The 12,990-nt window shown below is 41.2% G+C and overlaps 1 protein-coding gene across 1 annotated transcript in view; it reads right to left on the bottom strand.

Moving 5' to 3' along the window:
• Window positions 1-317: 317 nt before the first annotated feature.
• The window catches only part of c5 (complement component 5), a 119,171-nt gene continuing 106,498 nt past the window's right edge, over window positions 318-12,990 (bottom strand). Inside the window, exons 37-41 of the mRNA XM_080212460.1 lie at window positions 11,527-11,613; window positions 9,734-9,823; window positions 8,815-8,898; window positions 4,811-4,946; window positions 318-935 (exon numbers count right to left, since the gene is read on the bottom strand). Coding sequence (XP_080068586.1) covers window positions 800-935; window positions 4,811-4,946; window positions 8,815-8,898; window positions 9,734-9,823; window positions 11,527-11,613 — 533 coding nt within the window. The 3' untranslated portion in view covers window positions 318-799. The remainder of the gene's footprint in view (window positions 936-4,810; window positions 4,947-8,814; window positions 8,899-9,733; window positions 9,824-11,526; window positions 11,614-12,990) is intronic.

Raw genomic sequence — 12,990 nt, 5'->3', positions numbered from 1 at the left:
GGATGTAGATGGTTACCAGCAGGTCCTGGTCTTGGAGGACAGATTTTCAGCTTCAGGCACAAAAGAGCAGAGAAGAGACTTCAATTTATCATTGTTGCTGCTGGTAGTTCCTCCCCTCCACTCAAGATAGAAAATTTAGGTACTCATGGATCTAGGAAGGAGCAATGCAATTTGTTTCCCCTCATCTAGTACTCAGGCAGAGACAGAAATATCTAACCCATTTTCACCTCATTCATTGGCAGATTTTTAAAAAATACAAAAGAAATTCTGGCAATAAACTGTCGTTATTTTAATCAGAAAATACTGTTGAGACAGATTTTGATCATTCATACTTCATTGGAAATAATACAATGGAATGAATTACAGACCTTTTATCCTAATTTTTGCTGCATTGCACTCAAATTAAATGAACATCTAAGAATCATTTTCTTCATATCCATGAGTTGCATTAAGGTTGAACAATGCACATTTCACTACCAAGTTCTAGAAATGGCTAATAAAGATATCAATGCTTAATACTTAATGTTCGTGAATAAAGATTTCTACCTCTATAAAATATTTATTGATCAAGTTGTAGCCTGAAAGATACAGTTGTTTGAAAATAACTAACCCACTCTAGGCTTATGAGAATATATTTTTACTGAAACAAATAAAATACATGGAACATTATTGTCAAGAAATTGTTTGAGAAATGGTTACTTATATAGCAGAAAAACAGCAAGTTGAATGACTAAAGTAACTAAAGTAACATGAGTAAGATTTTAGATACAAACATGTCTCCAACTCATTTTCACATCCATTAACATCCATTTATTAGAAGATAAATTGTAAAATCATCCATTTGCTGGAGGAAGATGTCACATGCATCTCCAGAACATTCCTTCTCAGAAGGCCACATTTCTATCCAGTTGGATGAGTCCAAAGGATATTCGTACCTAATATAAAAATACAAAAATGTTTTTCTTAATATTCTCTGCAATAAAAAAATTTGCTTGTGGCATCATCCAACTATGAAGACAGAGCTATTTAGATGATGACTGATGGAGATCAAGATGAAGCAGAGAAAGAGAGAAAGTTTGACGAATTTATTGGATTTCTACGAGGATGTGACTAGTGCGGTACACAGAGGGGAACCGGTGGATGTGGTGTTTTTAGATTTCCAAAAGACGTTTGATAAGGTGCCTCATAAAAGGTTGCTACAGAAGGTTAGGGTGCACAGAGTTGGGGGTAAGGTGTTAGCGTAGATAAAGGATTGGCTGTCTAATAGGAAGCAGAGAGCTGGTATCAATGGGTGCTAGTCTGGTTGGCGGTTGGTGACTAGTGGAGTTCTGCAGGGATCGGTGCTGGGGCCTCAACTGTTTACCATTTATATAGATGATCTGAAGGAGGGGGCTGAGTGTAGGGTGACGAAATTTTCTGATGACACGAAGATGAGTGGAAATGCAAATTGCGTGGAGGGTGTGGAAAGTCTGCAGAGACATCTGGATAGGCTGAGCGAGTGGGCGAGGACCTGGCAGATGGAGTATAATGTTAGCAAGTGTGAGGTTATCCACTTTGGCAGAAATAATAGTAGGAGGGATTATTATTTAAAAGGCAAAAAGCTGCAGCATGCTACAGTGCAGAGGGACCTGGGGGTCCTTGTGCACGAGTCGCAAAAACCTAGTCTGCAGGTGCAGCAGGTGATCGAGAAGGAGAATGGAATGTTGGCCTATATAGCGAGGGGGATAGAATATAAAAGCAGGGAGGTCTTGCTGCAACTATACAGGGTACTGGTGAGGCCGCAGCTGGAGTACTGTGTGCAGTTATTGGTCGCCGCACTTGCAGAAGGATATATTGGCCTTGAAGGGCGTGCACAGGAAGTTCACTAGGCTGATACCGGAGATGAGGGGGTTGGACTATGAAGAGAGACTAAATAGACTAGGTCTGTACTCGTTGGAGTTTAGAAGGATGAGGGGGGATCTTATAGAGACGTATAAGATAATGAAGGGGATGGATAGGGTAGAAGTAGAGAGATTCTTCCCGCATAGAAAGGATAGCAGGACTAGAGGGCACAGCCTCAAGGTGGGGGGGCGGGGCGGGGGGCTGCAGTTTAGATCAGAGTTGAGGAGGAACTTCTTCACTCAAAGGGTGGTGAATCTCTGGAATTCTCTGCCCGTTGAAGTGGTGGAGGCTACCTCGCCAAATATATTTAAGTCATGGGTAGATAGGTTTTTGATAGACAGGGGAATTAAGGGTTATAGGGAGAAAGCGGGAAAGTGGAACTGATCCACTTCAGATCAGCCATGATCTTATTGAATGGCGGGGCAGGCTCGAAGGGCTAGTTGGCCTACTCCTGCTCCTATTTCTTATGTTCTTAAGGGCAAGTATAAAATCACTGCAATTCTACCGCCTCACCCACCATGGAATCGGAGTGGGCGAGTGGTGCTCAAGGGAAATGTCCATTGATCTTGGGCGAGAATTTCTGGTCACACTCGAGTGAGGCTATAAATTCCCACCCATTGTATCAGGTTGATAGTATAAATGAGAACTAGGTTTCATGTACAGAAGGGCTGAGAAAATGAAATTGGAGAAGCAAAGAGACAATATGAAAAGAGACAGAGCTAATATAGAAGGGAAAACGAGTATGCTATATAAGTAATAGAATGGTATTTAAAGGAGGAATAGGACTGTTTAGGGACGAAAAATGGGATACAAGCATGGAGGCAGAGGACTTGCTGATGTACTAAATCAGTACTTTGCATCTGCTTTTACGAAGGAAGACAATGCCAAAATTACAAAGAAAGAGGAAGTATTCAGACACTAAGTAAAATGTAATGCTCTTGCCCAAGACAAGTTTGGTGGTGGTGGGGCATTTAATTGGGCGGGAAGTGGCAGGAGGGAACATCGCCACTTTCCTACCTTTGCCCGATTAAGTCTGTGATGGGAATGCCCATGTTCATCTCTGCTGTGAATTGAGGCCTTTAAATTGGCAATTACTGCCCATTTCAGGGCATCTTACTGCAGCTGGTATTCACCCAATTGCTGGCAGGGCACTCAACTTGTAGAAAGCCTGAAAAACAAATCTTGTTGGGTGCTCAGGAAGCACGCAGTGCCTAATTGAAGGATTTAGCATTAGGAAGGAGGACCACTGAGAGCCACCCCTCTGTGCTTGCTGTGATCCCCCTTGCAGGACTGAATGGCATACTCCTGCCCCTAAACCTTCCCAAAAAGAAGCAACACCAGGGTCCCATCCTCTCAAGTTAGTGGTCAAGGCCCATGTCATCAGATGGTGGTGACCAGGCAAACCTGCATTGTTTATTTTGGAACCTCAACCAGATTTTATCTGTCAGGCAGTTAATGTGCTGGTGTTGGGGCTCCTGTCCCTTTAACAGAGAAGATCCTCCAGGAGCTGCCATTCAACTAGCGGGCCAGCAGCCTTTAAGTCCCAGCAGCATCTTCAGGACTGGGGGCCACTGCTAGCACTGCATCCAGCTGAAGGTATCAGCATGAACACCATCCTCTGAAAAAGGGAAATGGGGTCGAGGGTTGTCAATGCCTATCAGGGCCTTGTGAGGGGAGGAGGTGGTGGTTGGTGAGACCAAGGAAGATAGTTTATAATGTTACAACCCTTTGTGTGCTGGTAAGCATCCTATCTGAAAGTGTCCTGCTCCAAACTCATAGGAGGCCACCAGGGTTCACCAGGCGTTCTTCCCATGTGAGGCAACCCGCTGCTGGTAAAATGTCAGTATCATTGGGAAGAGGTCTTTAATTAGCCACTTAAGTGGTCCAATTTGCCTCCAGATTGAAGGACCAGCTGCCAAAAGCCGTGGGAAAACTAGACCCAGCTTCTTCTTGATCCATTTTTAAAAAGTGTAATGGTTACTTTGAATTTAATAAATCTAATACCACTAGAAAAAAAAACATCCATAGTGGAGGATGTGATAATACTATGACTTTTAAGAAATGTATTTTACCATGTTTCTTGTAAGGGATATGTTTAAAATTCAGTTCTGTTTTACACACTGCTGATTTGTCTGGGTAAAAGGCAGCTCAAATGTTGAGAATGGAAGATATTGATTGATTTGAGCTGTGGATGTGCTTGATTAAAATGGTTTAATGCATTTTTGTTTACTTAAGTTTCCCTTCAGGTTTCAGAATAGGGTTTTGATCGGGCTGACTGATAGAGGCAAAGTCATGTACTGTGGGAGGAGCTAATGTTGTTGGGACAATACACAGTTTTTTTTATTTTAGAACAGTTCAGTTACTGTCTGGTTCAGGAAAAAAAAGCAAGAGGTATCTTCCTGTCTCTCTCTGAAGGCTGGTGTTTGGGGCTGTCAGAAGACAGCTGTCTCTCTGTCTTCTCTCTCTCCAAAGGAGTTCAAAAGACTTTAAGAATGTTAACAAGTACAAACGCATAAGCCTGGGGTTTGTTAACTGATTTTGAAGAGGGGTTTTAAGTCTGTAAGAGGAATATTGCTTGAATTGGAACTCATAGGAATAGGTTAGAAGTTAAGAATTGTATCTTGACATGTTAAAGTATTGTTCAATTGGTAAATATTAAGCAAGTTCTTTTTTATATTGAAACTGTATTGTTAAATAAAGTTTGTTTTGATAAAAGCTTCCTGATGTATCAATAGAACCACATCTGGAGTGAAACACCTTGTCCTTACATTTATGCCAAAATAGCAAATAGGATCTCGCCTAACTTCATAACATACCTTGGGGTTTCTGACCTTGTACCTTAACAAGAGAGATACTAATATTGAAAAGTAGAAAAGAAAATGGGCATTAGGAAATATAGGTTAACTGACCTGAACTAGGGCTTACTTACACAAATCTCCTTGATGAACTTAACTTCAGGCTATTTTTTCCCATGATCAAGTATATTTGATTAATGATTAAATTAACATCAGAACAAGTGTCCTTCTTAATCAAAGTTATAATTGAGTTTTCTTCAACAGCATCAACTGTAATAAAAACAGACATTGTTTTAGTCCGGTAATATAGTAGTTGAAACTAATGCCTTAATACTTAGACAAATTCAAGAAAACTTAAACAAGCTTTTTTCTATTAAAGTACTACTATAACAATGCTTGTAAAACATTCCTTTTCCTAAAATATCAGATTAATCATCTCTCAAATTTATACTTATTTTTTAAAATTGGATTTGTTGACAAATTATTTTAAAAATCTGTTTCTATTTTAGCATATCAAAGGATATGAAGGGATGGCATGGTGGCACAGTGGTTAGCACTTCTGCCTCACATTGCCAGGAACCCAGGTTTGCATCCTGGCTTGGGTTACTGTCCATGCGGGATTTGCACATTCTCCCCATGTCTGTGTGGGTTTCCTCTGGGTGCTCCGGTTTCTTCCCACACTCCAAAGATGTGCGGGTTAGATTGATTGGACATGGTAAATTGCCCCGTAGTGTCAGGGTAAATACCTGAGGTTAAGGGATAGGGCCGAGATGGGATTGTAGTCGGTGCAGACTCGATGGGCCAAATGGTTTCCTCCTGCGCTAAATAAAAAAAGGGGAGCTCTCAGATCATCCTGGTGGAGTATGCAGTTATAAAGAGATTGAATGTCCATTGTGAAGAGGTGATAATTTGGGCCAGGGAACTGGAAGTTGTTGAAATGATGTAAAGCGTCAGAAGAATCACAGTCTTGGGTGGAAAGAAACTGGGCAAGAGGAAAAACAGACTGGGATTTAAATGCAGATGCAAATGATGACGTGGGGGCAAATTCCCATGAGAGGCCAAAATTGAGAATCTCACTGAGATCTGTGGACGCGATTGTCCATTTCCTCCTGCCTTTGACGTAATGGGGTACCCACCCACGAAGCTTGGGAACCTTATTTAAATACATTTCCAATACATTTTTGAGCTTTCCCCTGTACTGACCACCACATTGGGCTCACTGCATTGCCAATGAATCTGCCAGGAGCACACAGGTTAGTTCTCATGAGACAGGAACATGCCCGGGCAATACCCTAGCATTGTTCCCTGGCACTGCACCCCAGGGGACATTGCCGGCATACAATGTCAAGGGAGGCCCTCCAGCAGCTTCATGGGAGGAGTTCTCGTGTATGGCGGTGTGCTCCATAAAAATGATGGGGAGGAGGAGGGGTTGCCTGTGTGTGTGTGTGTTTGTGTTTGTGTTGTGGGAGTCTTCTTATGCATGATTGGGGATGTTCCTCTTTTAAACTGTGGTACCCTTTTCAAACCTGACATTGTCAGCTTTTTCAGGCCCGCCCAGCCAGTGAGATGGTGTGGGGTACATGTTCAGGATTCTTATCTTTTAAGTGCTGTACAACATAGTGAGAAAGGCTGGCTCTGCAGCTGGCAAGCTGCATGCTATGTCTCTCATTTGAGCCAGCACTTAGAAAAAAGGAAAATTCTGCCCATAGAGTCAAGATAGGAAGAAGGAAGTTTAGTGGGCAAAAACAAACTGAAACGATAAATGTCCAAAACAGATCTGTTCTTGAGTGTTGTTGAAATTGCACTCATCTACGAAAGTGGAGAGTATTGCATCACAATCCTAACTCGTGCCTTGTAAGTGGGGAGTCAAGAGGTGAATTACTCACAGCAGAATTCCCAGCTTCTCTCTTTTCGTAGTCACAGTATTTTTTATGGCAAGTCCAGTTCAGTTTCTGGCCAATGGTAACCCCCAGGTGCTTGTTGGTAGAGGATTTAGTGATGGTCATACAATTGAATGTCAAGGCAAGATGATTAGATTCTCTCTTGGAGATGAGCATTGCCAAGCACTTGTCTGGCACAAATGTTAGTTGTCAATTACCAGCCAAGTCTGAATGTTGGCCAGGACTTGCTGTTTTAGTTTCTGAGGAGTCATAAATGGTACTGAATATTGTGCAATCTGCAGTAAACATCTACAATTAGCCTTATGTTGAAGGAAGGTCAGAAATAGCTGAAGGTAGTTGGGCCTACTTTGAGGAACTCTTGCAGGCATGACCTGGGGCTGAGATGATTGTCCTCCAGTAACCACAACCTTTATATTAGGTATGATTCAAATCAGTGAGTGTTTTTTCTTTGATTCCCATTGACTTCAATTTTCCTTGGGTTTCCTGATGCCACATTTGATCAAATGCTGCTTCAATGTCAATATGTTTGGACTAAGGCCAGAAGAAGGCATGAGGTCAGGAGACAAGTGGTTGTAGAAGAACCCAAACTGAGCATGGTGAGTAGGTTATTGCTGTGCAAGTGTCACTTAGTCGCATTGTTGAGGACACCTTTCATTACTTTGCTGATGATTGAGAGTAGACTGATGGGACGATAATTGGACAGATTAGGATTGTTCTGCTTTTTGTGGATAGGACACCTGGGCAATTTCCATATTGTTGGATAGATGCCAGTGTTGTAATTGTACTGGCTCTGGATGTGACTAGTTCTGAAATACACGTCTTCAATACCACTTTGAGGTCGTTATCAGGGCCCCTGCATCCACTGCCTTCAGAAGTTTCTTACTATCACATGAAATGTATCTAATTGGTTGCAAACTATCATCTGTGTTACTGGACACTCAGAAGGCCAGATCATCCAATTGGCACTTCTGGCTGTAGATGGTTGCAAAAGCTTCCACCTTGTCTTTTGCACTGATGTGCTGGGCTCCCCCATCATTGAGGATGGCGATTTTTGTGAGCCTACTCTGGTTAGTTGTTAAATCGGTCGCCAACATTAATTCAATATAAAATGCACCATAGTACTCTTATATGAAAATGGTCGGGACTCATCCAGAATGTGGTGTCCAGTTCTGGTTCTCCTCCATGCTGGGTGATATGGAAATTCTGGAAAAAGTTCTCAGAATTTCCATTATAATCAACGCATTGTTTAAAAACCTTTCGTTAGCATGATAAACTCAGAAATGAGTATGTTTACTTTAGAAAAGGATAGACTTCAGGTGATTTAATTTAAGAATTTAAAATAATGAAGGGGATTAGATTGTGTCCATGCAGATAGATTATTTAAATTAGAAAGGCTTGGAAGAACAGAGTGACACGTGTAGAATTGCACAAGCAATTAAACTAGGTTAGATTTCAGGATGGTTTTATTTCTTTTTACAGGCCAAAGGACCTGTTCTCTTCCGAGTGCTGGTTAACATTGCTATTTCATCGGAATGTGATCAGCTGGTCTTTGCCTGTTGGGTTCTTTTTGTACACTCAATTCATCACTTATTTCAGGTACAATTACCCCACTGCGGGACACAGTTTTGACCTTTCCTCTTACGTGACTCATACTGGACATGGTACTCAAAAACCCCTCAAGTAACCACACTACAGCAAGATTTTCTAGTTGCTCCTACCTTGAGACTGGACATTCCTGCTCGAAGTCAATGGACCTTTAAATGGTCCACCAAATTTTCCATCCCATCTGCTACGATTCCTGTGGCAGGTGGGACTGGAAAATTTATCCCTCCATTTGTGAGTTTAGAGTTTAGACAGAGGAGGAAGCAGTGGTATTCAAACTCAGGTAATTATAGCCTAGCCTGCCCTTTTTTGGGTGTTGAAATTCCTATCCTTGCTAATTTTTAGTGAGTTAAATGTGGCATACCATGTATTTATTTCCATTTTTTCCTTATGTCCTTTTGCATACAGGACATACATCACAGGATGACATTCAGGAACTTAGGTTTTCCTCATCCTAGCCTGGAAACATTAAGCAGAACTGTACCATCTACACCACTGCCCTATTGAAATCAGCATACATCAGCTATCTTCCTGGCTGATAACTGACAAACTAGCAAAGAACCTGAATGTTTTTTGGTGTTGAGTGGCAGCCATGTGAATATACAGACCAAATGTTATCCAAAATAAGTACCAACCTTGCATAAATACATTCAGAATTGTGGCATTGTACTTGATGAAATTAATCTGTTCCTCAGAAGACAAAATTTGTACTTTGTAGGCTGCAAAAAACAAAATCAGTTTCAGCACTTAAATATTAATATATTCTTGAGATACTGAAGCATAGGGAACTATGTTCTTGCATTTTTACCAGTTAAATTTGACTCCAGTAACCCAAGAGGATTGCTGTTGAATGCATGTTATCGTGTTGAGAGCTTAAGGTACAGCTTCAGTTCTTTGATCAGTTGCTCCAAAATTATCATCAAACACTACCATATCATCTATCGAAGCAAATGTGCAGTGCCCATTACACCAGATCATCTTTGTAGAAATCATTAGAGTCAGAGTTTTATTGGTTTTAAAATCTTAATTAAGCTTAAGAAATTTGTAGCTGCAGAGATGTGCAACTTTGTTTGCACATTCTCCTGACAAGCGTGGATGAAACTAAAATGTAAGACATAAGTTAGGACAGTCCCAAGACAGTCAAAAGAGAACGCTGTCGTACAAAATTATACTGCTAAGGAAAAATACATGAAAAATGATATTGCCATTGTGGAGAGGCACCATTTTGGAGTTACAGAGAGGTATTTTGGGGTAACAAGAATATGGGGAGAGCAGTGCGTTGCATCTTAACAGTGCCACATCCAATAGGAGTTTTTAAAGTTGCAACAGTCATGATACAAAAAGTGAAAATCACAGAAGTCTGCAGTGTTGTACAGACTAAGCAATAAAGTAAAATAGTAAATACAGGGAACCCAGATAATCTTTGTTCATGTCAAATGGCTTGGAGGGCTTAAAAATGTTCTATTTGTTGAATTGCAGCTTTGTAACATAGGTGCTAAATAATAAATATTTTTCATCAGTATAAACAGCAAGTTAAAATTTCAAAATACTCACCATAAGTTGGCCCTTTATTGCATGCAGCTTCAAGTTTATCCTGGGCAGTGAGATATATTTCTAATGGTGGCTGCATTTCACTGCACTCAGCTGAACCATGGAGAAAAGTTTCAAAAAATCATATTGTAAACAGGTTAAAGAAATATTAGTATTAAAATATTAGTGCCATCCTATTTACAACCATAAGTAAAAATAATGTAATTTTTATCAGAATACTCTTCAAATAATAATTAGAAGTTAAATATTCAATTTAATTTGGAATTAAACATGGTGAGTTTATATAACTGATTTACAATCTTTATTTGCATTGCAGTCTTTTTATAGGTCATAAAATACTACAACTATTAAATGTAAAACAAGGTCCTATTAATGGCTTGTAGAAATTGGAACTAGTGCTTAATTTTCTTCATATCAAGGTGCCTGTTCTATGGTACTCCATGCTAGAATTTCATAAGAACATAAGAAATAGGAGCAGGAGTAGGCCATCTAGCCCTTCGAGCCTGCCCCGCCATTCAATAAGATCATGGCTGATCTGTCGTGGCTCAGTTCCACTTTCCCGCCCTCTCCCCATAACCCTTAATCCCCTCGCTTATCAAAAACCCATCAACCCGCGTCTTAAAAATATTTAGCGAGGCAGCCTCCACCACTTCAACGGGCAGAGAATTCCAGAGATTCACCACCCTTTGAGTGAAGAAGTTCCTCCTCAACTCCGTTCTAAACCTTTATCTTGAGGCTGTGCCCCCGAGTCCTACTGTCTTTTTTGAGCGGGAAGAGTCTCTCCACCTCTATCCTATCCATCCCATTCATCAATCTTATACGTCTCAATGAGATCTCCCCTCATTCTTCTAAACTCTAACGAGTACAAGCCTAGTTTATTCAGCCTCTCCTCATAGCTCAACCCCCTCAACTCCGGTATCAGCCTAGTAAACCTCCTCTGCACTCCCTCCAAGGCCAAGATATCTTTGCATACTCCTGTGCCAGTAGGCTTGGGGGGGGGTGGGGTGATGAGGAGGAAGTGTGAAATTGAAGGAATGGGATTCCCTCAGGTTCCCATCCGCCCCGACCATGCAATGATTTTATGCTGGGGCAGGCAAGGCCTCGGACAGGAAACCCACCCTTGTCCTGATTGAAGCTTTTAAGTGGCCAACAGGGCCATTTCCCAGCAAGACTTCGATAAGTTGGCAGCAGAATTGCCCATGCATGGGGAAGGCCCATAAATGAATGGATTTGGATCTCAGGCTGGAAGGGAGGGAGGAGGAGGAGGGGTGCCTCCATTAGAAGACCCTTTCTGAAATTGGGCATCTCCCGTCCCCCCTTAAGATTTGGTGGTTTCTGGGTCTTCCTTCCGTCCTGGCTTCTCCCCCAAGACTTTGATCGCCATTTTTTGTACCGAGGCCTTCCCTTTCCTCCCGGTTCTGGGAGTCAAGTGCTCCCCTTAAACTTACCTTTGCCTCTGGTGGCCAAACTTACTTTCAGGCATCCTCATGCACTTCCTCTTGGTTCACTGTAGCTCTTTTTGCTGCAGGGACTAGAGGGCTGCTGGCCAATCTGAATGGCCGGCAGCTCTCTAAGGTGAGGCTTCAACCCAAATGAGAGGCAGAGGTTTCATCTGCAGCCATTAAACACTCAATGAAGTGTGAAATGGCTGTGGGACACTCAGAGTTGCTGGGGATGCGTACCCCGGCAATTCTTAGGATAGCGGGAAGCAAGACCACACCATCCTAAAAATGTAGGCCTATAATTCCTGGATAATATTTGTAAATATAGTCAAACAAATAATAATTTATTTTTACCTTTCATACATTTACATGCATCTCCACTGCAGACCTTTAAAAGTTTTTCATCTCCAGTTGGATTGTAAAAGATAGTGCATCTTCTGTCTACAGAAATATAACAAACAGAATTTCACATCTAATGTTTATGAGTATGATTCTGAATAATATTATTCTGAATATGGGAATCTATTATGTAACGACTAATGAATTAATTTCAAATTAACAACTCTTTTAGGTATTTACTGTTCCCTCAACGAGCTACTTGGTCACCAAATATTACCAAATTTAATAGCAGCAATAAACAGTAAAAATAGAGTTAAAAGATGTTGTAGGTAATTGGAATATGCAATTAAGGGTTTCATGACCCAGTAAATTTCATGGTGATAGCTGGATTCATTTTAAGTCCCTATAGAAATTGTAAAATGGTATTACTATTCTTTCAACAAATCATTACAAGAGATACATGCAAAACCTGAAGCACCTCAAATAGACTAAAAAGTAAATTAAATATATTGATTAATCATGCTTTTCTATATACCACAAGTTCAATCCAGAAACATTCAAAATACAATAAGCAGAAAAATGCTCAATGCCGGAATGATTCTTGTGAAGTTTGTCTGAAATTTCCACTTGCAGAATATTGAAAAAACATTGGGCGGGATTTCCCAGTCGTGCTTGCCCCAAAACCAGAAAATCCTGGCCAAAGTCAATGCACCTATGCATCGTTCCGCCCCCTCCACCCACTACAATTCCCGTGGCGGGCAAAATGGGAAAATTCCCCCCATTATATCTGCCCAAACAAGGCAAAGTTCAGTTACTGTAGTTGAAAGCATATTAATAGAGAACATGCAAACAGGACTGTTAGAACAGTGGACAGATTTTCTTGTTAGGAAAGGGTCCTTCTATGTGACCATGCCAAAAGATTCATATAGCTGGCAATAGACTCCATAGAGTCATAGAGGCTTACAGCATGGAAACAGGTTCCTTGGTCCAACTTGGCCATGTTACCCTTTTTTTTAAAACGACTAAGCTAGTCCCAAATGCCTGCGTTTGGCCCCTATCGCTCTATAGCCATCTTACCCATGTAACAGCCTAAACTCTTTTTAAAGGACAAAATTGTACCTGTCTCTACTATTACTCTTGGCAGCTTGTTCCAGACACTTACCACCCTCTGTGTGAAAAAATTGCCCCTCCGGACCCTTTTGTATCTCTCCCCTCTCACCTTCAATCTATGCTCGGTAGTTTTAGACTCCCCTAGGAGTACTGTGTGCAGTTTTGGGCGCTGTACTTACGCAAGGATATTTTGGCCTTGGAGGGAGTGCAGAGGAGGTTTACTAGGCTGATACCGGAGCTGAGGGGGTTGAGCTATGAGGAGAGGCTGAATAAATTAGGCTTGTACTTGTTAGAGTTTAGAAGAATGAGGGGAGATCTCATTGAGACGTATAAGATGATGAATGGGATGGATAGGATAGAGGTGGAGAG

Source organism: Carcharhinus amblyrhynchos, chromosome 25 (assembly GCF_965287045.1).
Source record: "Carcharhinus amblyrhynchos chromosome 25, sCarAmb.v2.hapA, whole genome shotgun sequence".
NCBI lineage: Eukaryota > Metazoa > Chordata > Chondrichthyes > Carcharhiniformes > Carcharhinidae > Carcharhinus > Carcharhinus amblyrhynchos.
The sequence above is the reverse complement of the archived record's forward strand: the minus strand, read 5'-3'. Positions and strand labels throughout refer to the sequence as shown.